The following is a 24,639-nucleotide window of genomic DNA, read 5'->3' on the forward strand; positions in this document are numbered from 1 at the left end:
GAACTGAACCGTGCCTTCTTCCGTAGAAGCACGTAGTGACGTCTCGAGGTGAACGTCATCGCGTCAACGTCACGGATCAGGACCGTTATTTTTTTTTAACTCTATGGGACTATGGGACCGTTACTTTGAATATTCTTGGAGGGGAGGACCATGAACTTGTCAGTGGGATTTGACGTCATGTTGGGAGCAGAACACGTGTCCTAATATGGGACAGTGGTCTTATAAATAATTTACTGTACTGTACTTTTTCGATGAATTGAGTACAAAGGACCCCGATGGAAACAAGCCATAGTGCTTTCTTGGGTTTAAAATCCTCTTAACAGACCTTGTATTGAACTCATTGAACTATTCATTCAATCAAAAAACCAGGATAGAGATAGAAAACGGGCCCTTTTTAAGTGGATCAGAACTGAATCGAAGATCTCTTAATTTTTTGGATCAGTAAATCACAGAAATTAAGACATATTAGGCCTAATGCCCGGATCAGATCGCACCAGCCTGTCCACCACATGGCCGAAAGACGTGGGCATCCTCGCCATGGAGGTGTACTTCCCCTCGCAGTATGTGGACCAGGCAGACCTGGAGCATTTCGACGGCGTCTCCCCGGGTAAGTACACCGTGGGCCTGGGCCAGGCGCGTATGGGCTTCTGCTCGGACCGCGAGGACATCAACTCGCTGTGCCTCACCGCCGTTCAACGCCTCATGGAGAGGAACCGGCTGGCCTACGACTGCGTGGGACGGCTGGAGGTGGGGACCGAGACCATCATTGACAAGTCCAAGTCTGTCAAGACGGTCCTGATGCAGCTGTTCGAGGGCTGCGGCAACACGGACGTGGAAGGGGTCGACACAACCAACGCCTGCTACGGGGGGACTGCGGCACTCTTCAACGCTGTAAACTGGGTCGAGTCCAGCTACTGGGACGGCCGCTACGCTCTGGTGGTGGCGGGGGACATCGCCGTCTACGCCACGGGCAGCGCCCGGCCCACGGGCGGCGCTGGGGCGGTGGCCATGCTGGTCGGACCCAACGCTCCTCTCATCTTCGACCGAGGACTGCGGGGAACACACATGAAGCATGCATACGACTTCTACAAGCCTGACATGCTGTCAGAGTACCCTGTAGTGAACGGCAAACTGTCCATCGAATGCTACCTCAGTGCCTTGGATCAGTGCTACTCTGTGTACCGCAACAAGATCCACGGGCAGTGGAAAAAAGAGAGCGTGGACAAGCATTTTGGCCTGGAGGATTTCGGTTTTGTGGTCTTTCACTCGCCGTACTGCAAGCTGGTGCAGAAATCCCTGGCCCGGCTCATGCTGAATGACTTCCTCAGCCACCCAAACCCCAATACTGAGACGGGACCCTTCGCTGGCCTGGAAGCATTCAGAGACGTGAAGCTAGAGGAGACCTACTTCGACCGGGACGTAGAAAAAGCCTTCATGAAAGCCAGCACTGAGCTGTTTGAGCATAAGACCAAGCCATCGCTCCTGGTCTCCAACCAGAACGGCAACATGTACACCCCCTCAGTGTACGGCTGCCTAGCGTCTGTCATTGCACAACACACACTTCAGCAGCTGCTGGGTCAGAGGATCGGGGTGTTCTCCTATGGATCGGGATTCGCCGCCACATTCTACTCTCTCACAGTCACACAGGACGGCACACCCAGCTCTGGACTGGACAAACTGCTCACCAGCCTTAGTGACCTGAAGGTCCGACTGGACTCTCGGAGGAAGGTGGCCCCTGCTGTGTTTGCTGAGAACATGAAGTTAAGAGAAGAGATTCACCACCTCGCCAGCTATGTACCACAGAGCCCAGTGGTCGAGCTGTTTCCCGGAACATGGTACTTGACGCAGGTGGACGACCAACACCGTAGAATGTACACCAGACATGCCAATGATGAAGACAATCCATGAGGTCCAATCCATGAGGTCAAGCATGTGTTTTTCTGGGAAACCAAGAGAACGTTTGAGATCGCAATTCTGGAACGCCACCGCAAGGGGGAGCAAACATTAGTGCACAATGTCTGTCCATTGAATCATCGTCAACATAATTCATCCAGTTTGCCATTTTTAGAATCATCAACCCCTCTTTATTATTTTTTATTATTTTATTGTTTGTTTTCCATTTTACCCTTTTTCTCCGTCATGTGGGTGTTGTAGACGAGCATATGTCTCCTCCGATACGTTTCTTTTCACCTGACAGTGAGGAGTTTCACCAGGAGGACGTAATTCAATGTGTAGGAACATGCAATTCCTCTCAGTGTGCAACGGTCAGCATGGAGTCACCACACATCTTCACTCAGATATGTAAAAGTGGCACCAATATCGGAAACTGCCTCAAATTATTAGTAAAATAAATTATTTCAGGGGCTCTGTCATATGACATCATATTGACATATTTCCTATCATACATGAACTTATATATTTATCTTTATCTATCTGTTATTGTTTTAAGGCAAATGTATTTCATTGCATATATATGTGGTCATAAGAGATTTTCTGGGTGGTCCTGTGTCCAGTTTCTTTCTGTCTCATGTTCAGTGTATAAGCTGCCCTGTCCTCCATAACTAGTAGGACACTAGGTACTGACTTTCATTTAAATTGAGAAATATAATCATCTTTGAGGTGGCCATACTGAATGGGTAGAGAGCCATTGCCAGGTTCCATTCCCCGGCCCCGGCAATGTGTCGAGGTGTCCCTCAGCAAGACACTTAACCTAACTGCCCCCCCTGCGTTCCTCTGTGGGCAGCACAGAAATAGGTGTAATTCATTAATTGAGACTTTGCCATATAACCGTTAAATAAACAATTCAATTACCTCATGTGTGGTCTTCAAAAAAAACGATAATCCTCATTAAATTGGCTAATTTCAAAACTTTTCATAAACTATTCATAATAGGCAACCCAATCCAGGAGAATGATGTAAAGCATCAGATTACGCCTGACAATCATCATCCGTTTTTACGTCTGGAGACTCCCGTCCAGGACAGGCTTCAGACGCACCTCCTCAGGAGACTAGGCTCAGATCCAAATTCTGAACCCATTTGACTTTGCGTTAAGAAGTCTGGGTTATTGCATGGGCGAAATAGGCACATAGTATTTCAATTCATGATGTCTGTCATCTATGATGTCAGTATATTATGATGTAGACCACAGCACCACACAGCTGTGGTATATCCATATATGGACACGTCATTCTGTCCAGACAGACAAGAAAACACTCACACAGACAATAGGGGGCGCTCTGATCAGGATGTTTCGGGCCAAACCCAATCAACAATACTTTTCCTCAGGATCGGCCAGTACCAATGCGGAAATTATTAAACAAGAATAAAATGTTTACTCTTTGCTACTACAGTATGTGCACTGGCTGTCTCTTATAATGGTTTTACCAATATTATTGTACTCATATGATGGCACTGTCTTTGCATAGACTTCTGGCTTAGAATAAACACTTTAATAGGCCCTCCAAAGATTATTCTGTATATTTGATTCAAGCCAAGATAGGTGAGATTGTAATGTGGGAGCAGCCGGAGTATTAAGACAGAACGCAGGCAGAGACAGACACAGAGAGAGAAAGAGACAGATGGTGAAAGAAACACCCATTTACAGGGCAACTCCTACGCATTGCAGGTGGTTCTGCCCACTAAAGATCATAAACAGGCGAGCTTAGAAACAACTCTATTTGAGCAGTGGCAAGACTTCTGTCTTTCTGTCAGTGTAAGTATGTATCAGTCAAGTGTGCCTGTAGAATGACCAACAAAGAGAAGCCCATGGATTCTTATGGAACTTCAGCACCTGCTCTGAGTCTGGGTGGCAAGAAGACCCCAAGCATGCCAAAGATCTCAGAGAGACAAAGATGTATGGCAGCCCAGGTAAAACTTAATTTGGTTATACCCTTGTTTTGGTTTGATTGGTTGATTGATACTTAGTGTATATGATGCTATTGTAATGTCTTTGAGTGACATTCACTTGCTTTCTGCTGCATTTCTCACATTTTCATATTAAATGGTAATTCAGACAAATGTGGAGCTTTCAAATTGCATTGTGGAATTCATTTACAGTATTATTGAGAGGTTTCAATGGTCAATGTTCAATGTTTTTTTTACAGAAAAGATCAAAGATAACAAACTATAAAAGCATATTCAATGTAAACAAAATAAAAGATGAAAACATAATGTACAAAATAACAAAAGATGAAATAAAACTTAATGTATAAGATAAAGGATGAAGCACATTTAATGTATAATAACAAAATATAAAACATACTTAATGTACAATACAAAATAATAAAAGATTAAACCATAGTCAATGTAAAAAATAACACTACAATACAACTGTTGCAGATTTTTAAACAAAAGATAAACAATACTCAATGTACAAAAAACACTGCTGATTGTGATTTTGATTCTGATTTTAATATTTACAAATACAAAGGATGAAAGCATACTATAATTTCAAAATAACAATTATTTACAACGAATTCATGACTAATAATGTTGTATTGTGAATTTGTACTTCCATGTACTGATGTTCTCATGTCTTACTAAATAAAGTACATCAATCAATGCAAGCATAACTACTGTATGTACGGAGAGAGAAAGGGGCGGACTGAAAGTGCAGTTATGAATGCAGTCCACTAGGGAGCACAATCATACAAGAGAAATCTTTCATTCACAGTCAATGTAGAAAACCAGATCTACTGTATGTAAAGAGAGAAACACAAACATGTTTATTGTTGGAGCTAACATGTGCTATGGTGTTATCAATAAAATCACACAATTATTAAACTGAACGTGTACTAAATTTCTCAACACCTGAATCTGATATTTGAGACATTTTGATACATTTCATCTTAGTTTAAATCCTACTGTGTTACTGAATGTAAATATTTCATTTTGAAAGCTGGTTAAGGATCCAGTAACAACATTCAATACAACAAGTTGTACATACAAAAATACCCAAGCATTTGAATGATACATAAAAAACGAAATCAAACTAGTCACCCAGCAATAATCAAGATCAAATCTTTACTAATGTAAACATAAATGTTTTATATCTGTCTTGGTGTTAATGTAAGGAATACTGCTGTATGCATTTCCTGTTTGTTTATATTGATTTAATTGACTTTGTTCTGTTAATGTATCAGTGTCTAGATCAGTTGGTAGAGCAGTTGCCTTCGGAACATATGGTTCTGGATTCGATCCCAGGCACCGCCAACTCAGCATAATGAGTAGCACGGGAGCTGATGGTAGGTGTTGTGCTCCTCCTCAGCAATCCATCTCCCAGGGGTCTAGTACCCTGAAGAGGGGATTGACAATGACAATTGACATCCTCACACTCTGCCGATAGTGACAATAAGCCACTCCAATTAACCTCCTTACTGTAAATAGCCTGTCACCCACCGTTTTATTTAATTTTGACGTTTTTTAATGTTAACTGGTCTCTTCTAGGCTTGCACGGCTCAACCCAAGCTGTCTGAATGACTATAGACATGTCTGACAACATGGAAATCCTGGTATGTAAGCCATCTCTTCAGGGTTGTCCTAGCTGTATCAGTTAGCAGTTGCATATTACCTGGGACCATGCAGACAACTACCAGTTTCTTCTAAAAACTGCACATTGACCTCCAGAGGTCAGTGTCCTCAACTCTTCCACCACTACCCGAATATGGTGCTCCCTACCTGGCTACACATCCCCATACACCCATATAGTCCTCCCTGCTACTCCTCAAACTAGCTCCACACTGACCTCCCCAGCCATACACTGTCAACCTCCACCTCTAAAGGAATATGGTGCTCCATGTTAGGACAATGTATACATTTTAAATTGTAACTTTAAAAAAATATATATATAGAAAACCACAAGAAACACCAAAGTGGAATTTTGCTCGCTTCTCAGGAGAATATTCCTCTATACAAACCGCTGAACCGATCAGTACCAAATTTCTTATGGTTATAAAACAAAGTCATCGTATCTGCCTCAGCAGACTAATTTAAATTGGTCCATGGCTTTAGCTGTGCTCTATTAAAATATGGAAACATCACCAGATGCGGTGAAGATAGAGGCACATTGTTCCACTGTCTATGGTCATGCCCAAGATTGGTAGAGTTTTGGAGGGAGATTGGGCAGGAAATACAAAGGATCCTGTTAATTAACATTGTACCAGAACCTAAGTTCTTTCTGCTAGGTCTCTATCCAGTTGGACACAGAATAAAGTGCAATGAGAGAATATTTATAGATATTTGTCTTTTACAGGCTAAAAAGTAATAGCATTGACCTGGAAGAGTCCGGACAGACCAAGCATTGCACAGTGGTTCAGGGAACTGTCTTTATGTCAACCTCAATCACAAAAAATCACAAATACCCTTAAGGACAAACAGGAGGTGTTTCAGGAGGTTTGGGGTCGTTTTATACAGTATATGGAAAACAATAACCTGTCACATTTAATGGAAGAATCTGGAGAGGAGTAGTGCTGATGTCATTGTGTGTTTTTCTTTTGTTTTTTCATTGATTGTCTAGTAATGTTTAAACATACTTGTCCTTTTTGTTTTTTGTTATGTATGTAATGTAATGTTGAAATATTTTGTGAAAAAAAGGAAAAATCAATAAACATATTGTTGAAAAAAAAAGAACAGCCAAACAAAACAAAAACAAAAAATATGGAAACATTTGCTCCGATGCAGCAGAACAATCACCATCTGGTGGTGTTAGAGTTGATGGAATCAAGAAGACATCTTAAATATTTTTGATAATATGATGAAATGCCTGGAGAAGGCTTGGGGGAAATCTGTTGAAGATACAGCAGTTTCATTTCAGAATGGATACTTTAAAGATATATCTCCACGTTTGGTTGTGACTATAGGGAAGACCTGTCACTCACAGACAACCTGTTCCCATAATTCATACTACAACTTGAAAACATCAACAGACAACCATTAGAAGTTGAATTAATAACATTGGCAGGTGTAACATGTCATGGTGTTCTTTGCGTTCTTGGTACCATGCATGTTTCATTTGCATAATTATTTTATTTTATTTACAAAGATGATTATCAGCCACTATACAGTATCGACACTTTGGCTTATGAAGTAATTAAACTTCAATGGTTATGTTACACAATCCTCAATCTTTTTAGAAGAAATAACTACATTGTATCATAAATATGAAATGTACTCATGTTGAATGCTAGGTCAACATTTTACTGCATGAGCACTGAATATTCTCTTGAATCCTGAATAATTAGGGGGATAAGGGGGGTAAGTATTTATCCCCCTTGATTTAAAAGGTACTCGCCTATACTGTATGTCTAGTCTATCATACTGTAGGTAGGGTAAGTGATGTTTTTTTGGTTAAAACAACGTTTTTTCATTTACATTACTAAGGGAATATTTGGACCCAGAAATAATTGATTCTGTTTTACCAAGGTGCAATGAGAGTTTATTATTGGAAAGCCAAATATGGATTTAGCTGAGTTCAGAAGTGATTCAAGTGAACAACAGCATTTTGTCCTCGCTCGAGACCAGGAATGCTGAGTCGTCAGCGAACAAGAACAAATTGCAGTTACAGGCAGCTTTCATGTCATTAATGTATAGAAGGAACAGTAACGGTCCTAGCATGAGTCCTTGGGAAACCTGGGAGGGACGAGGACAGGGTTCCATGACATCAACCACTTGTTCTCTTCCTTCAAGGTAGGATTTCATCCAGTCCGCAGATGTGTTATCAAAACCCATCGCCTTCTGCTTATTCAGTAGAATTGAATGATTGACAGTGTCAAATGCCTTTTGGAGGTCCAGCATGACCATGCCACAGTATTTGCCCGCGTCTACCTCGTGTTTGATGTAGTCGGTCAAATACAGTACGCATGTGTCAGTGGAGTGGGATGTTCATACAGCAGTTTTTGTTCTTCGAGGTAGCTACTGATCTGTTTGTGAATGAATCGCTCTACATTCTGACAGTAATCATTGCTATAGAGTGTTTGTTCAGTAATAGGGGTCTCCCCATCTCTCCAGTGCTTTAATAATTTAATTTATCTTTGTCATCACTTCCAATGTCACTTTTAACGTTTAATCTGAATCCGTTGAGTTCCCTCTCCTGATTGAATGAAATTGGTATCCCGACCTGAAAATACATTTTCTTGTTTACTATAGAGCTGGAGAGACAGGGAGACTCCTGTTACTGAACAAGCAATCTATATTGAGTACAATCAGAACATAGAGCTTTTTAACATGAATTTTAACAAAGCAATATGACTTACCATACATTTAATAAAGCTGGCAAAATAAGCAGCAGTCATATAGATACTATAAAATATCAACTAGGCCCCAAGAAATACCTATCAAGCACACATAACTCAAAAGCTGAGATGAGAAAGGACATTTTTTTTAAAACTTTGCAGCAGTTATGTGGAATGGGTTATCTCCAAGCCTTAAGTTGATTAGCCCTGTTGTTAACTTCAAGTCCTCCATACAAAGCTGGCTGAATAGCAGCTGGCTGAATAGCTGCTGTACCTAATAACAATATAGCCATCAATTAGTTGAGTTGTAGCAAGTTTCATTTACAGAACCCATTGTTTTTCAGCTATTTTAGTTGTGGAGTTTGTTGGAAATTGTATGAATGCATTTATATTGATTTTATTGTTCTTTTGTCTCTCCATAACATGTTTTTCATTACTGTTTAGATTTGTGTTCTCCTTGCTCTCCCTGCCCTCCCCCCTTCTTTCTCTTTCTGAAAACAACAAAAACAATGGAGCCTGCACAAAAACAAATTTCACCCGCTTCATCTGTAAACCTGTGATGTGTCAATAAAGTTGATTCTGATTCTGGTTCAGAACTCCATGGCTCAAGTAGCATTGTGACGTGTATGCCTGCCTATACCACACAGACAAAGTGCACAGGTTAGACAGACATTTGTTTTAGCAACGCTATAACTAACAGAATGAGAACAAAGGGAGTTCTGATTCCAATTAACACTTAACCCAAGCATTCCCTGCGGGTCATTAAATAACGGAATATGGCAGTAGAGTAGACCCATTAGAACTGTCTCATTTCACTGTTGTATTTGTGGACATGAAGAGAGAATATAGAGACGGAGATAAAAATAGAGAAGAGAAAGAGAATGCAGAAAAAACAAATACACATCTTGGGGTGGATGGCTGAGAATGGTTGGTCATGTTCATACAGGATCATAGCTTATTCCTTTTAATCATGGCAAAATTATTTAAAAGCTTTTGCTTTTGAGGATACTATTTTTCCATACTATTTTTTTTTTAAGATCACTTGAACGTTAGCTAAGCTCATCACTAGTGCAGTATCTTAGGTTTAATCTTAGGAACTCATGGAGCAAAACATACATTCTCATCTGTTATGCATATATGCTATGCCTATTTGATCATTCACATATCCACATATATCCAAACACTGAGCTATGCATTTTGATAAATTATACAGTGTCATAGATTGCCCTGCACAGAATCCTTTTTATGTATGTATTCTATGTTCCATTATGCAGTAACAAGATGTCAATGTGTAACAGACAACAGGCTTGCAAAACTAGAAAACACCAATTAAAGTACTGTTTGTTCCCCAATTGAAGGGTGTTGGAAATTATGCATGCAGGTGTGAATGTGTGTGTGTGTGTGTGTGTGTGTGTGTGTGTGTGTGTGTGTGTGTGTGTGTGTGTGTGTGTGTGTGCGTGCGTGCGTGCGTGCGTGCGTGCGTGCGTGCGTGCGTGCGTGTATGAGATCTTATACAGCAGGACAGAGCAAATTCAGCTTAGCGGACATACAACAAACAACAATGTCCTTCATTCGCAAGGGAGGAGACAGACAGGGCTGCCTCCTGACAACACTACACCTGGAGCTCCTTGTCACACACACACACACACACACACACACACACACACACACACACACACTCAGGCACGCACGCATAATGCAATGGCCAAGTGCACACACATCTTTGCATGCCGTGCACTGGTACAGAGATACAGAAACATATTCCCCCCCCCCACCCCCCCCCCCCAAACACACACACACACACACACACACACACACACACACACACACGCATGCATAAACTCAGTCGTCAGCATTCCCCTAAGGAAAGAAGCTCAGTCATTTCACCATGGAGATACAGGAAGTATAAAAGGACATATGGCCCTCAGCGGAATCGTGATACGAGACAACCTGTTCACACACACACACACACACACACACACACACACACACACACACACACACACACACACACACGCACACGCACACGCGCACACACACACACACGCACACAAACATGCACATGGTTTTACTTTCATGTCAAGACAAATCAGGTCTGTTTTGTGACACCTCACTGCTACTACATCCATCGACTTCTACGAAGATTTACTCTAATCAAAACATTTGAGCTAATATGGACTGGCCTCCAAGGGTGGCACAAGGGGGGCCAATTGGAAAGAGGAGGGAAAACTAAAGATTTTTGTATCAGTTCAACCACTTTCAACCACAGGCATCCATATGTTGGGAATGTCTTTACTTCCAAACATTTTCAAAAATATAAAAAAATCAATCAATCAAAACAAATATCAAACATTTTCGAAAATAGCACATCGATGAGCTCAATTTCAAGCCATTTCACAACAGGGAGACTCTGGCTATTTGAACAGGGGTGGCGAGGAGCGGCGGAGGCTGGCGGCGGAGGCTGGTCGCGGCCCTCGTCGGCCCGAGAAGTCTTCATTACCGTCCCTCGAACCACCAGATTTGGAAGTTCCTGGCAGATTTGGAAGTCCCCACCCCAGAGCAAATACATAAACGGTCTGTCTTTCTCCGGCCTCACCCACAAACACTCTCACCCTCTCCCTTCCACTCTATCACTTTATTTTTCTCTTTCATTGTCCACCCCGCCCCGTTTGCAAGCTTGCATGTACACACACATGCATGTATTGCTGCATGCATACACACACATGCATGCAGGCACACACACACACACATGCATGCAGGCACACACACATGCAAACACGCACGCACGCGCGCACGCACGCACGCACGCACACACACACACACACACACACACACAGAGCCCCTGGTGATGTTGCCATGGAGGCTACGGTAGCGTAGCATCCTGTGGCGGCGTGTTGTGGCGGTGTCTCTGAGGATTGTGGGTAGTGAGAATGAGGCTGAGGAGAGAGCGGGGGTGTACATTGTGCTGGGAGAGGGATTAGAGCGTCCATGCTGACATCAGCATGTTAGTTAATCGACAGGGGGCTAAGAAGAGTGTTGTGTTGTTTACCGAATCCTCTTTGGGGCTCAGACTGAATAACATCGTAGGGGTTGCACGACACACACACACACACACACACACACACACACACACACACACACACACACACACACACACAGTACATGGATGGCATGGTTATGTCTTGGTCACTTAAAGCCTGATTCACACTTTGTCATGGCCTACAACACATTGTAAGCTATAAGATCTGCTGGCGACACATCATAAAAAGAAGTACAATTAATATAATTTACGCATATGGAAGATATGCATGCCAGTGGCGTCGTTAGGCGGGGGCTTCGGCGGCTATAGCCACCAATGTTTTATCCAAAGCCACTAATAAAAAAAAAAATTAAAAAGTTTTTTTTTTTTTTCAAATTATATATCCATCACCCTAACCCAACCCTACCCCTAACCCTAAAACCGAAATAAAGTAACAAAAACGGGGGAAAAGTACCCAAATCCGCGAAATCCGCGAAAGCCCCCAACCTAGTAGAGACCTAGCGACGCGCCTGATGCATGCTTATGAGAACATGAGATTATAATGTCTCAGTATGATTCAGCTATCAACTTACACTATTGACTTGCTGAAAAGGATACCTGCGGATACCTATCTCCGTATGCATAATTATGCTAAAATGTACCACAGCAAAGGAAGATTTTGTAGCTATTCTATATTATTCTAGAGACGTCCTCTGAGAAACATAAGGTGCTCGGTTCTCGCCAGGCCCCAGTCTATGTGTTCAAGTGTCCCTATGTAACTCTCCTCAGGCGCTGCCTCCCAAGTGTCCACTGCTCCTAAATAGCTAGGATGGGTTAAATGCAGAGCACACATTTCAAACATGTACAAATATACAGTGACAAAAAAAATACCCCAAAGGAGTGGGGGTCCATATCAATATTATATTTTGTGTAATTTCTTTATGCAAACCGCTCAAGGTTCAAGCTGGACTTTATTGATATGTTTTGTGTACAGGTATAAGAGGAGAAATTATTTTGTTCTCAATGTTCTGGTTCCTCAAGACACTGTAGCAGCATTGAAAATAATAATAATGGTAAACACAACATCAAGGAAAATAAACAATAAAGGAATAACCAAGAAGGAGAACAGTTATACTATCGCTAAGGTACTTGAAGGTGCGCAAGGTTCTTGTTCCTAGATTATAAACATCTATTTTAAATATTTGTGTGCTCAGCCTACTGAGCAGTGAGCACACAAAACTTCCTGTAGCTTAACAAAGTTGAGCCGATGCACTGAGAGAAATTGACGTGGGCCACACGTCGCAGTGCCCCCCCCCCCCCCCCTCTCTTTTCACCCCTGACATCCACCTTGTGCTATTACAGCCAAGGGGCTATCGACAGCCAAGGCTTACCTTGAAAACGACACAAACTGCTGCTGCAGGGTACAATAGCAGCCTTCACTCAGATAGACCTCGGTAAATTACTTTGAAAGGTAATTAGTAGCACAACCAGCAACACGTTGACGGCTACTGTGCGGGTCACGTGGCCAGGGCCAAGGCTGGCATCCATTGTGTTGTTTCCAAAGTGCAGTCGATGCCGTGTCAAGAGTGTCAAACATCCTCTTACCTCGACCTGATGACTGCACTGTCACTATCATTTCATCTAGAGCCTTCTTCTAAATATTTCCTCTCCTGCAGTCCTCCATTTATCACCACATGTTTTCCTGTCACTTCTTATCTTTTCTGCGCTTTTCATTGACCCACCCACCCAGACTCTCTTCTTTCCTTTTTTTAAATATTATTTCTACAAAGCCTCTGTGTGCCATTAGCATTAGCAGAGCCCGTTCAAAGAGAGAGAGAGAGAGAGAGAGAGAGAGAGAGAGAGAGAGAGAGAGAGAGCTTAGCCAATGAAGGCCAAGATCTCAACATGATCACAACAGCAACTGTGGATCAACTTCACTATAGTCCCATTAAAGCTCTACACTTTGTCATAATTATGCCCATGTCCTACGACTGGGGGATCCATCCACCAGCCCCCCCCCCCCCCCCTTAATTCATTTTTTTTGTATCTCCAAAAAATCCAAAAAGAGAAAAAACTCACTTCAGCTGAAAAACGTGGTGTTTTTTCATTTTTTATTTCAGTTGAGAGCACTGTTTTTGGCATGCAATTCGCCAAAGAATAAATTATCCCTTACTTCTCTCTTCTTTCTAGAGACAGACACAAACGGAGACCCAGAGTGCACACAAGTGAAAAACAAAACCATCAAGAAAATCAGGGCTTTGATGCCCCAGCTGGCTCTGGCTAGCTAATTAGCCTCTCTTCTGGTTTCCCTTCTTGCTGCACAGCAGCTCATCAGTGGCTAATGAACACTCTTTGACCATCTCCACATTCTAAAGAGAACCATATGCCATGAAGGAGCAAAAGAAGAACTTGTGAAGCGCTCCCAGGAACGGCCAAATGTTCAGAGGATCTCCTGTTGTGGCAAAGAATGGTTGTTTGTCTCAATTATTGCTCTAGATCGGGAGTGTGCTCACATGGACACCCATCCACTCTCACAGATCTCGGGGACTGAGGAGACTCTTTCTTTGGACATAATAGCACTGAGAGGATCTGAGGTGGGTTGAAATGAAAAGGCCTGATATCACTTAACCACCTTGAACCTGGCATCCCTATTGTATGTTATTATTGATTTAAAAGAAAAACAACAACATTTTCTTATTTTATTTTCAAAAAATAGTGAAAATAGCAGATCTACAACACTTCATCAAATGCATCATACAATGCAGATTTCACAACACGTTACAGCACGATGCATTGTGTGCTTGTAGATCTTCTATTTTCAATAAGTTCAATAAGTGATTAAAAGGCCATCATCAGTCCTCAGAGCTCACTAAAGCTTTCATATTTCTTAAGAAGTTCTGTGCTTGGGCTCAACGTTCTCTGTAGAATGATTGCAGTCCACACATGACAGCTTCTTCAAGGTTATTACACATTAATAGCCAACCAAATTGCCAGATTGATTCCTAATCAATATGAAGCCGAAAGGGTAGCAGATATGGCTGAGGAAGTGTTTTGATTTGATTGGTTTCCATTTGGCAACATTTAACTTATGTACAAACAAATAAATGAATAAGTATATATTAAACTTCAATATATGGAAAGAGCATTTGATTTTAATTGTACAATGAAGAAGCAAACAATTCACGTATAAGCTGAACACACACACACACACACACACACACACACACACACACACACACACACACACACACACACACACACACACACACACACACACACACACACACACACACACACACACACACACACACACACACAGAGAGAGAGAGAGGGTGTCAGTCAAGCAGCAGCCACTTTTGACATGTGACAAACACATCAGGTGGCGTGGCAACACTCTGTAACTCTCTGTAACAATAGTCCAATATCCCTGTCCATATACTGCAACATTAAATGATGATGCAATACTAATTACATCTAATAATATGATTGTGAAATGGATCTTTTACGTTTGGTACAGTAACTATATTTTGTAGACAATACTTTTGTACTTTTACTCAAGTAACATTTTGAATACAGGAATTATGCTCGTAACAAAGTATATCTTCATTGTGGTATTGCTACTTAAATAAAGACCACCACTGCTCCAATGTATTTGACCAATGAAATTAATTCTGAATTTGATTGCGCAACACCCACGTGGACAGACCCCTCTCCACACACACGCACGCACTTGACAATTACATTACATTACGGTCATTTAGTAGACGCTTTTATCCAATGCTGCTTACAATAAGTGCATTCAACATAGGTAGGCAAGAAACTACTAATCACCGGAAGTCTTAAGTGCATTCTCTTCTAAAACAAGCAACTAAGAGTATACCTAGCGCTAAGGTAAAAGTGCAAAATATCAGCTACCTACTTTCTTAAACAGATGAAACATGAGCTAAAAGCAATACGTGTATCAAAATAAACAAGATCCAATAAAACAAGAGCTCATACAAATAATTGACAACATGTAGGCAAGGCTAAATGGAAGGGTCAGGGTAGGGTTTCAGGTAGGGTTTTCAGCCTGGGCAGTGACTCTGCTGTCCTGACATCAGTGGGGATTTCATTCCACTACTGTGGGGCCAGAACAGAAAAAAGCTGTGACCGCGTAGATCGGCCAGAAGGACCACTGAGCGACAGGGAAACGGGGGTCGCCCCGAGGCGGCAGACCGAAGTGGTCGGAAAACACTGCCAGGGCTGCCTTTATAGTCCTTGAGATGTGATGGGCCTTCTCCCAGATACTTAGCAAGGCACTTGATTGGACTAGCCTGCTTAACTGCTCAACTGCTTTAAGCCTACTGCTTCAAACACAAATACTAATACAAATGCAACTAATACAAACTAACAACAGCTTACTGCTTAAAGCACTAATATACTTAAGCACTCAAAGTACAACTAATAGCAACCTCTTAGATAAGAAAATCCTATACTTAGACTACACTAAATGAGTTCAGTAGCTCAGGTCTCTCCAGAGTTTGAAAGCACACTCAATGAAAGTAAATGAGACGTTGATTTAATAACATTCACATTTCTAGCTCCTGAACTAACTCTCAAGTTAGCTGTTGTTTATGTTTATTAAAGGATCCCCATTAGAGACATGAATGAGCATCTAGTCTTCCTGGGGTCCTGACTTCTGAACAAAGCAAATACTATGCATATGTACAACTAAAACTACAAATGAAAGTAAAAAAAAACAATAAAATAAAATTAATACAAAAAGACAAATTAACATTATAAAATCTAATCCAACAGCCCAGTCAAATTAAACAAATACACAAATAACAGTTACATACTTGACAAGTTATTTGGCAAGATGTCTCTTGATATATATATTTTTTAAGTAATTGTGTTGTGGTGAGCCAAGCTAGGCGGCTTATTGTCAGACGAGCCGCTTTATTCTGAGCAACCTGTAACTTTTTCAAATCAGATTTTGTAGCTGACGACCAGATTACAGGGCAGTATTCTAAATGAGACAGAACCAAAGAATGAATAACTGATTTCATTATGGAGGGAGTGATGAAAGCAGAACACTTCCTAGTCATACCGATTCCTCTTCTGTAAATGTGTATTGAATCAATACTCCCCCTGCAACTGCATGGCATTTATCTTGCCTATCAGGAACTGTTTTCTGATAACACTGACGTCAGGGTCATGAAACTACCTGGGCCGTGTACTGTTTGAACTAAATCACTTCCTGAATAGATCCTGAATTTCTCAGTCAGTTGAGCTCTCAGTCAGTTGTAAAATTGTCCTCATTGGACTGAAATACTTGCCATTATTAGCCAGTGCACCCCATTGAACTCCTTGAGGAGGGCAGGCTTTGTTTGTCCCAATATCCCCCCTCAGTGACTACCTCTGCAAACGAAATGACTTGAGTCACTGAACGAATCAAGAATTCAGACACTAGAAGATCTACATGCTCACAACATGAGTTTGTACAAACTTGACTGTATTCCTGTGAATGAACGATTTCGAATGAAATTGACTGAAATAAACATGTTTACATTACTGAAATACAAGCACATAAAAGGCTTTGCTGACTATCCAGTCCGTAAGTGCCATGACTTTTGGATCTCACAGAGAGCATAGTGTAAATCCCATATCCTGAGCAGACGGTCGGCTGCAGATTTCAAGTTACATGTCACGTGATCTGCTGACTTGAGTCAGTCAGTGAATAACCTTTCTCAGTTCACTATTTGAATGAGTTGAACTGAACGTTCAGTTCAGTGAGTGGGACGAGTCGACACGGGCGGAGCTCTGGTCTAGCATTGACCAATTTGGTGAACGCATCCATTTGGATGAATCTTTTCAGTGAACTGATTCATGTGATTCAGTACACTGAAATGAACAGCAAAGCCCATCATTACAGTACGTATGTAGCATCTGTCTGCTATCCCACTGTTTCTCAATGTACAAATGGACCTTTAGGGGTCTGTAACTCTGAGAGTGTACAAATGGAACAAAATGAACCCTTATGGGTCCATTTGGTTCAATTTGTACGCTCTCAGAGTTAAATAATCTGATAATCTTACAGTGTATATTGGGGGAAAAAAGAAACTATCAAAAGGGGGTCCGTAGCCTAAACTAATATGATATCAAACTGGGGGTCCTTGAAATTAAAAAGGTTGAGAATCACTGTGCTATCGAATGAAATTGCTGTCACAGCTCTGGAGGGATCACCATTGCAGATGTTAGTGGGGGTGGGGGCTCACACAGCAGGGGGTGAGGGGGGTGTTGGTGTTGATGGTGGTGATGGCAGTGCAGAGCTTCCTGTGTTGCATTATTAATACCTGATGTTCACACATGACCTGTCGTTCATGCACTTGTCTCGTCTGGCCCACCATGAATGGAGGGCGTGCGTGTGCGTGTGTGCGTGTGCGTGGGTGCGTGCGTGTGCAGGAGAGAGAAAGATAGGTAAAGAGAGAGACAGAGAGAGAGAAATGGGGAGGGTATGTGTTGGGGGGAGGGAATAATTCAGTTATAAGCATCACAGACAGGAGGGACGGGCAAGACAAACACCTCAGAAATAATGACTGAGGGTAGACTTGAACACATTGTCATGGCGTGATGGTGGCAGTGATGTGTTACGTTCTCCCCAATCCACCCATGACAGTATCCGTGTTCCATGACCTCAACGTTTAACAAATCCAACCATGCATGCATGGTCCCACCCATCTTGTCAACTATAGCACTGACATGAAAATATGATGCCTCTTGTGACCATGTATGAACGGCTTGTAACAATATTAAATTCTAGCATCCATATTCTGGGCATGTCATAATAGGCAAACGAAAATGGGCTCCTCAAATGGAGCCACTGGCCTACTGCCCTACGTCTCAGTTCAGACAGAACTGGACGTCTTCTAAAACGGAAACCAATTTGATAATTTTAATCACTTAACCAATTGAACCCTATATACTTCGTTGACCGGTGTCCCCCAAATCTCTTTGCAGAAAATAGCCAAACTTCCAAACTAAGCTCACAATACATCATGTTGCAGCGTGCGTGTGAGCTTGTAGACTGGCTATATTCGCCCACTGTTTGCCTATTTTGACCAGAATAGCGACGCTAAGTGGTTGAGCTCCTATATACTTTGTACGACAAATAGCAAAAGTAGCCGACCTACAAACTTGTAGATTGATATTTTTGAACATTTTCTAAAAATAATTGAACATTTTCTTTATACAATTTTAAAGCATTTTATTTATTTATATTTTCATATTTTTGTAAACATTATTATTTATTTAGTTTTTACTGTGTTTGACTATAATGACATGCGTGTGTGGGGGGTTAGGGGGTTGGGGGCGGGGTGGCACTGATCCGTCACCAGGCCCTGAGAGAGAACTTTGCTGACAACCATATAATGAGCTTCTGTGAGGATCTCGCACCATTATTGTGTCTTTATCTTCTCTCTTCTGAAATGTGGAGGGCAGAAGATAAATAGGGAGAGGGAGAGAAAGTAAATAACACAACGCAGGTTTCAGAGCAAATTACCCATGCTTATTTATTCAGAGACATCACCGCTGTAAGAGTGCCTCGGCCCCCCCTCTCTCCTCTCCCTGGGTCTTTTCAAGGGCCAGCCTGCCCACCAAATCACATTCAGACAAACCGGTTGAAAGGCCAAAAAATAATGGTGAGTGAAAAGAAGAGGAACAAAAAAATAATGAGAAAGAATGGAAAAAATAGACGGGGGGGGGGGGGGGGGGGGGTCTGAGGGTGACAGAGAGAGGAGGGAAATAAGTGCAGAGTTCGGGAGGACGTTTTGAGAAAGATAACTGGAAGAGCAAGAGAGGGAGCAATAAACGGAAGGTGGCTTAACCACTTAAAACTCTATATACTTTGTTGACCAGGGTCCCCCAGGGGTCTATACTTGGCCCCCTCCTTTTTCCCGCTCTACGTCAAATCTCTTGAGCTTGTAGATCAGCTATTTCCGACGAATCTTCGCCTGTTTTCGCAGAATGTTCACCTATTGTGACATGCCCATGATAGGGACACACTAGGGTTCATGTGGTTGAATAAAACAGAGGACTCCTTCCAGGGTGAAGACAAAAGAGGAGCAGGGAAGAGTCTGAGGCGGAGAGCGTTCGGAGCGCTCGTTAGCGATTGGAGCGCTCGTTAGCGTTCAGCCTGGGAGGGAAGGAAATTAGATTGGTGGGGTAGAGAGAGAGAGAGAGACGAGACGCGGAGGGGTGGAGGGGTGGAGGGGTGGAGGTGAGCGGCAGCAGAGAGGGGTAGCTGGGAGTCTCCCAAGGGGTCGTGGAGGGAGAGGAGTGCGGTTTGGCAAATGAAACCCCCCGTGGAGAAGCCCGACGGGGGAGGCGGAAGGGGGGGGGGGGGGGGGGGGGCTTTTTGTTTTGGAAGACGAAAACTCTAGTATAGTTGCCAACCCCCCACAGTATGCATACCAGAGGCATATTTCATATTATGTTCCAAATACGAGGGCAGTTTGCAGAGGGTATAGTGAGGATGGGGGTGCTTTGTTGGAGTGAGGTTGAAGGGTGGGGTGGGGGGGTGGTCTCTCTCATCTTCATCTCTGTCTCGTCTCATCCACCACCCCCACACACACACTCTCACATGCATGCAGCATGCACGCAATCCTGGATGTTCTAGTCACTGACCGAACGCACCTTACCCACACGGTTCATTACCCGTAACCGCACACACTAATGCACACACGCACACACACACGCACGCACACACGCACACACACACACACACGCACACACGCACACACGCAGGCACGCACACGCACACACACACACACACACACACACACACACACACACACACACACACACACACACACACACAAACTACCTCTGTTGTGCCTCCAGCACAGGGGTTTATTTGGATCTAGAGCAGATTAGATGGCTAAAGATAAAATCAGTAATTAAGAACATCAGGCTTAAATAAACCTGAGTGGGGGTCTCCTCAAGGTTAAATTGATCACTTAGTGCACAATCTGATTCAGTGACCTCTGACCTGTCACTAGCATCCACTGATTTGCACGAGGACTTGGTTGTAAACACTGTGATGAAATACAACGAGCCTCAGAACTTATATAATAATAAGAATAAGATTTCCAGATTTGGACAATATTGTCCCTTTGAAAAACCTGATGCTGTATCCTTATGAGCACAGTGTCATTTCCCCTATGCAGGCTAACTACAAGAAGCAGTATAGGACTCGACCCAACTGTTGTCCATAACACTTGAACTCAGGCAACACAGCTAATTGACCCTCAAATGTTATTGGCATTTCTGTCTTGTATTCGGTAAACCTATCAAGCTCCAATGGTGTATTTACCCTCTGTCAGAGCAGCAAAATGAAACAAGCAGTGACAGAGAGATATTTGGGTTGTTTCTGCCTTTGCGTTCTGTTGTTGTGGCAGTTCAGCGTAACTTATTCATGATTCAGACAGAAGGGGAATATAAAAGGAGGGGGAGAAAAAAACTAAACAAAAGAGGAGATTAAAACCCAAGAAGCTCATATGGGACTGAAGGGAAAGGAAGAGTAAGACATTGCACTCATACTTCTACAAGGTCTCATGATGAAAGAAAGCAAAGACCTGATAGGAGACAAATAAAGGGAGAAGATAAAAAGAAAGGGTCTGCAGGAGAGAGGAGGGGTGGAAAGGAAGAGAGCGAGAGGGGTGGGAGGAATTTCCCTGAGGGGACAATGTGTTTGTGCAGAGAACTAATCTCTCTCTCTCTCTCTCCCTCCCTCTCTCTCTCTCTCTCTCTCTCTCTCTCTCTCTCTCTCTCCTCCCTCCCAGTCACTCAGTTGGTACAGCATTGAGGGCGGCACAAAGCAAAGTCGCTCACTCGCCGGCTCAGGGACCTGCTGATGTGCGCACTGACAACGAGACGCAGACTTCACACATGCACACACACACACACACACACACACCTTCTTGGTGGAGCGTTGAGTGAGCACAGTGAAGGAGAGACAAGAGAGAGCACACCAGGGGAAAGAGAAAGGAGGAAGACTGGAGGAGAGAACAGAAGAATTTCTTTTCAACAAGTGAAACCAGAGAAGATAAGAGAACAGAATAGAACAGAACAGAACAGAAGAGAATTAAGAGAAGAGAAGAGAAGAGGTATTGGGGCAAAGGCAGGTAAGACCTCTGTCCTTTCCTCTCAAACTGCCTTTATTCTTCTTTTCGTGCACTCAGTAAAATATTGAGTGTTAATTTAACTCTTAGAGTGTTAAAATGGACCCATAAGGTCAATTTGCTGTGCGGTTCTGATTTCTGAGTTATTTTATATAAGGTTCGGTTCATTAACCTCACCTGTCCTCACTCGCTAGCAGTTCATGACCTTATCCTTTGTAGGCTGTGAAATCTTTTTAAGTATATTCTTTAACAACTTAAACCTCATATAGGCCTACTTAGTTGACTGGGGTCCCCCAGGGCTCTATGCTAGGTCTTCTCCTTTCTCTTAGGAGAAAATGGCAAATCTACAAGCTCACAATGCACCACAACGCGACACATTCAGAGCTTGTAGATCTCCTATTTTCAGTGAATGTTTGGCCCAGAATAGGGACCCTAGGGTTCATGTAGTTAAACCTCAGCAAATTAATGTAGAAGATGTACAGTATATGCCTGAGCATTGACTAGGAAAAGTGTTCTGCGGCTCCAGTAGATATCTTTGTTGACCTTTGCTTCTGAGGGGAGATGCCTGTCTCCAGTGGGGCAGGTATATACACAGAATAAAATCTTCAGTGTTCATTTAAACCAGAGAGTGTACAAGGGGGTCCATTTTGTTTCCATTTGCTCACTCTGAAAGTGAAATGAACACTGAGGATTTTTAGGGTGAGAGACGTGAGCACGTTTGACAGATAATGCTCACACAGGGAGCCAGAGAGGCTTGTGTACTTGTGTATGCACACACGCGTGTGCACGTGTGTGCATGCGTGTGCGCGTGTGTGCGTGCGTGCGTGTCTGTTTTAGCAACACAGAATGTGATTGAGGGAACATGTGCAAGACAGAAAAAAATCTAGTAATGGGCATAAAAGAGAAAACAGATTTATGATGTTGTTTTGGTTGGCCAGTTGTGGAACTTGGATTAACAGGTGTTGGCACCGGGAGACATGTTGGCATGACATCTACAACATTTCTACTGTACTACGTGGTACATTTGGTTTGGCTTATTGTGCATAACTCGTACTATTGCAACGGAACGATAACTCTGCACCGGTGCTACTTTCTTCACTCTAATATGTCACCCAACTCGTGAGTTAAAATGTTTTGTCTTTGCTGTGCAATTTGTCCTTCACACCAACATCATACTGTAACACCATGCTGCAAAATCACAAAATAAACAAAGCATTGTACGTTAGGATAGTGGTAGAGTGGGACATGGGTCGCGTGGGTGGGGGGGTTGACCTTAACAGTATTTGGACAGAGTCAGAGATGCAGAGAAAGCAGAGACAGAAAAACAGAAAGAAAAAAAGAAAAGAAAATATGGTAAAAAGAGAAAGAGAGAAATATATATGTATTGAGAAAGAGAAAGAAAGAAAGAAAGAGAGACACACAGAGTGACAGAAAGAGAGAGAGAGAATGCATGAATGGAGCCATTGTTTGCATGGGGAGCTGTACCAAAACAAGATGCTAGGAATCATGTGAGAGTTTAACAGAGTTTTTTGGCCACGTCATTGAAGGCGTAAATTGTGCTGCGAAATACCAAAATAGCCGATCCACAGCACAAGCTCGCAATGCTTTGTGAGCTTTCAGATCAGCTACAGTATGTTCTCTATTCATAGTAGGACAAAGTAAATAGGGCTTAAATAGTTAAAGCTATACCAAGATCACCTGCGTCTTCTCAACAAAGCACTCACATACATACTGTAATGTTGAGGACCTGTACATTTCCTGTTCATACACACATTTTTGAGAGAAAAGAGCCCTTCCTGCCCAGATTCATGTAACTATTGGGTTTTTACTTTTTAAATGTCTCAGCACTGACTTATCGGTAAGAAGAGCTCTTCTGAAGACAGTGCTGTATAGCACTATAGAGCACTATCCTCACTACAAAAGACACATATTCATATAAAACTATAAATCTGATTTACACAAAGAGCACAACATATCTATTAACCACAGGAACCCTATCTGGGCATGTCAAAATAAGAAAACATTCGGATGAACATTCGGAAAGATGAATTAACATTTGGGCAACATTTGCCCAAAATAGCTGATCTACCAAACAATCTGTAGATGGCTATTTTTGTTATATGTATATAACTACATGGGGCTTTACTGGTTTAAATTACATTTTCGATATATATAGAAACAAATGGAACATAAGGTGATGGCGATGATGATGATGATGATGATGATGATGAATTACGGATAAATATACTTAAAATAAATTCCCTATTAAATAAACAGGGAACATTTTATAAAACTTAGGTGAGCCAGTATAAGCAAAGCCTTTTGGAGAGTGTGGAAAATACAATTATTATTATTATTTTAATAGGATTAGGAACATGAAATAATTTGAAGAAGATGTTGGGAGAATTTTTTAAAAAGCCATTGTGTAATGTCACAGGGCGGAGGTCTGTTACCTGTGTGCGTGTGCGTGTGCGTGTGCGTGCGTGCGCGCGCGCGCGTGTGTGTCAGTGAGGGGGTCTCTGCCACCTTGGCCACAGAGTGCATTATAACTGTTTGGGCACATTATGGGGCATTAGCCAGACGAACACCCTGAATAATGCATGGCCATTATTTATGAGCAGAGTGCATACGGTACGATCTTCTGAAGCGCACTGAACCACACACATACACACACCAAATCCCTCTCTCAACCTCTTCTCACACTCACTCTTAACACACACTCACATGAAATCCCCCTCTCTCTCTCTCTCTCTCTCTCTCTCTCTCTCTCTCTCTCTCTCTCTCTCTCTCACATACACACACACACACACACACACACACACACACACACACATATTCACAGGCAATGGGATAAATTTGCACACACATGTGTACGAGTTTGTGTGTGTGTGTGCGTGCGTGCGTGCGTGTGTGTGTGTGTGCGTGTCATATTGTCCAGACAGTTTCAGGTTTATCTCTCCTGACTCCAACCCAGCGACATGAAAAGGCCACCAGATGATTGGTCCGCACCATTGGGCGGTCAATCAGCTGTATCAGGCTAACCCACAACGAGGCCATTAACACTGAAGCTCATGTCATCACAGTGCATTACCCCTGGCCTGTTTTGTCACCTCAGTCATTTCCAGGTGCCTTCCGTAGAGAAGATTCTCTGAGGGTGCTTATAGGACTTATTTTCAAGGCCTCACCTGACACTCATACTGCAGGCTCATACTCCTCGGTTACGGATTCAAC

The 24,639-nt window shown here is 42.5% G+C and overlaps 2 protein-coding genes across 2 annotated transcripts in view; both read left to right on the forward strand.

The window, feature by feature from the left end:
• Positions 1-474: 474 nt before the first annotated feature.
• On the forward strand, positions 475-1,908 carry LOC311043985 (hydroxymethylglutaryl-CoA synthase, cytoplasmic-like; the record flags this gene model as incomplete). Its single annotated transcript, XM_084055408.1, has 1 exon — positions 475-1,908. The coding sequence occupies one exon, from the start codon at positions 475-477 to the stop codon at positions 1,906-1,908; it is 1,434 nt and encodes a 477-aa protein (XP_083911534.1).
• Positions 1,909-21,133: 19,225 nt separating this feature from the next.
• The window catches only part of hs3st1l2 (heparan sulfate (glucosamine) 3-O-sulfotransferase 1-like 2), a 20,700-nt gene continuing 17,194 nt past the window's right edge, over positions 21,134-24,639 (forward strand). Inside the window, exon 1 of the mRNA XM_084053967.1 lies at positions 21,134-21,411. The gene's annotated coding sequence lies outside the window, so the exon portion shown is untranslated. The remainder of the gene's footprint in view (positions 21,412-24,639) is intronic.

The sequence above is a fragment of the Gymnoscopelus microlampas genome, assembly GCF_963454915.1.
Source record: "Gymnoscopelus microlampas genome assembly, chromosome: 4".
Classification (NCBI taxonomy): Eukaryota; Metazoa; Chordata; class Actinopteri; order Myctophiformes; family Myctophidae; genus Gymnoscopelus; species Gymnoscopelus microlampas.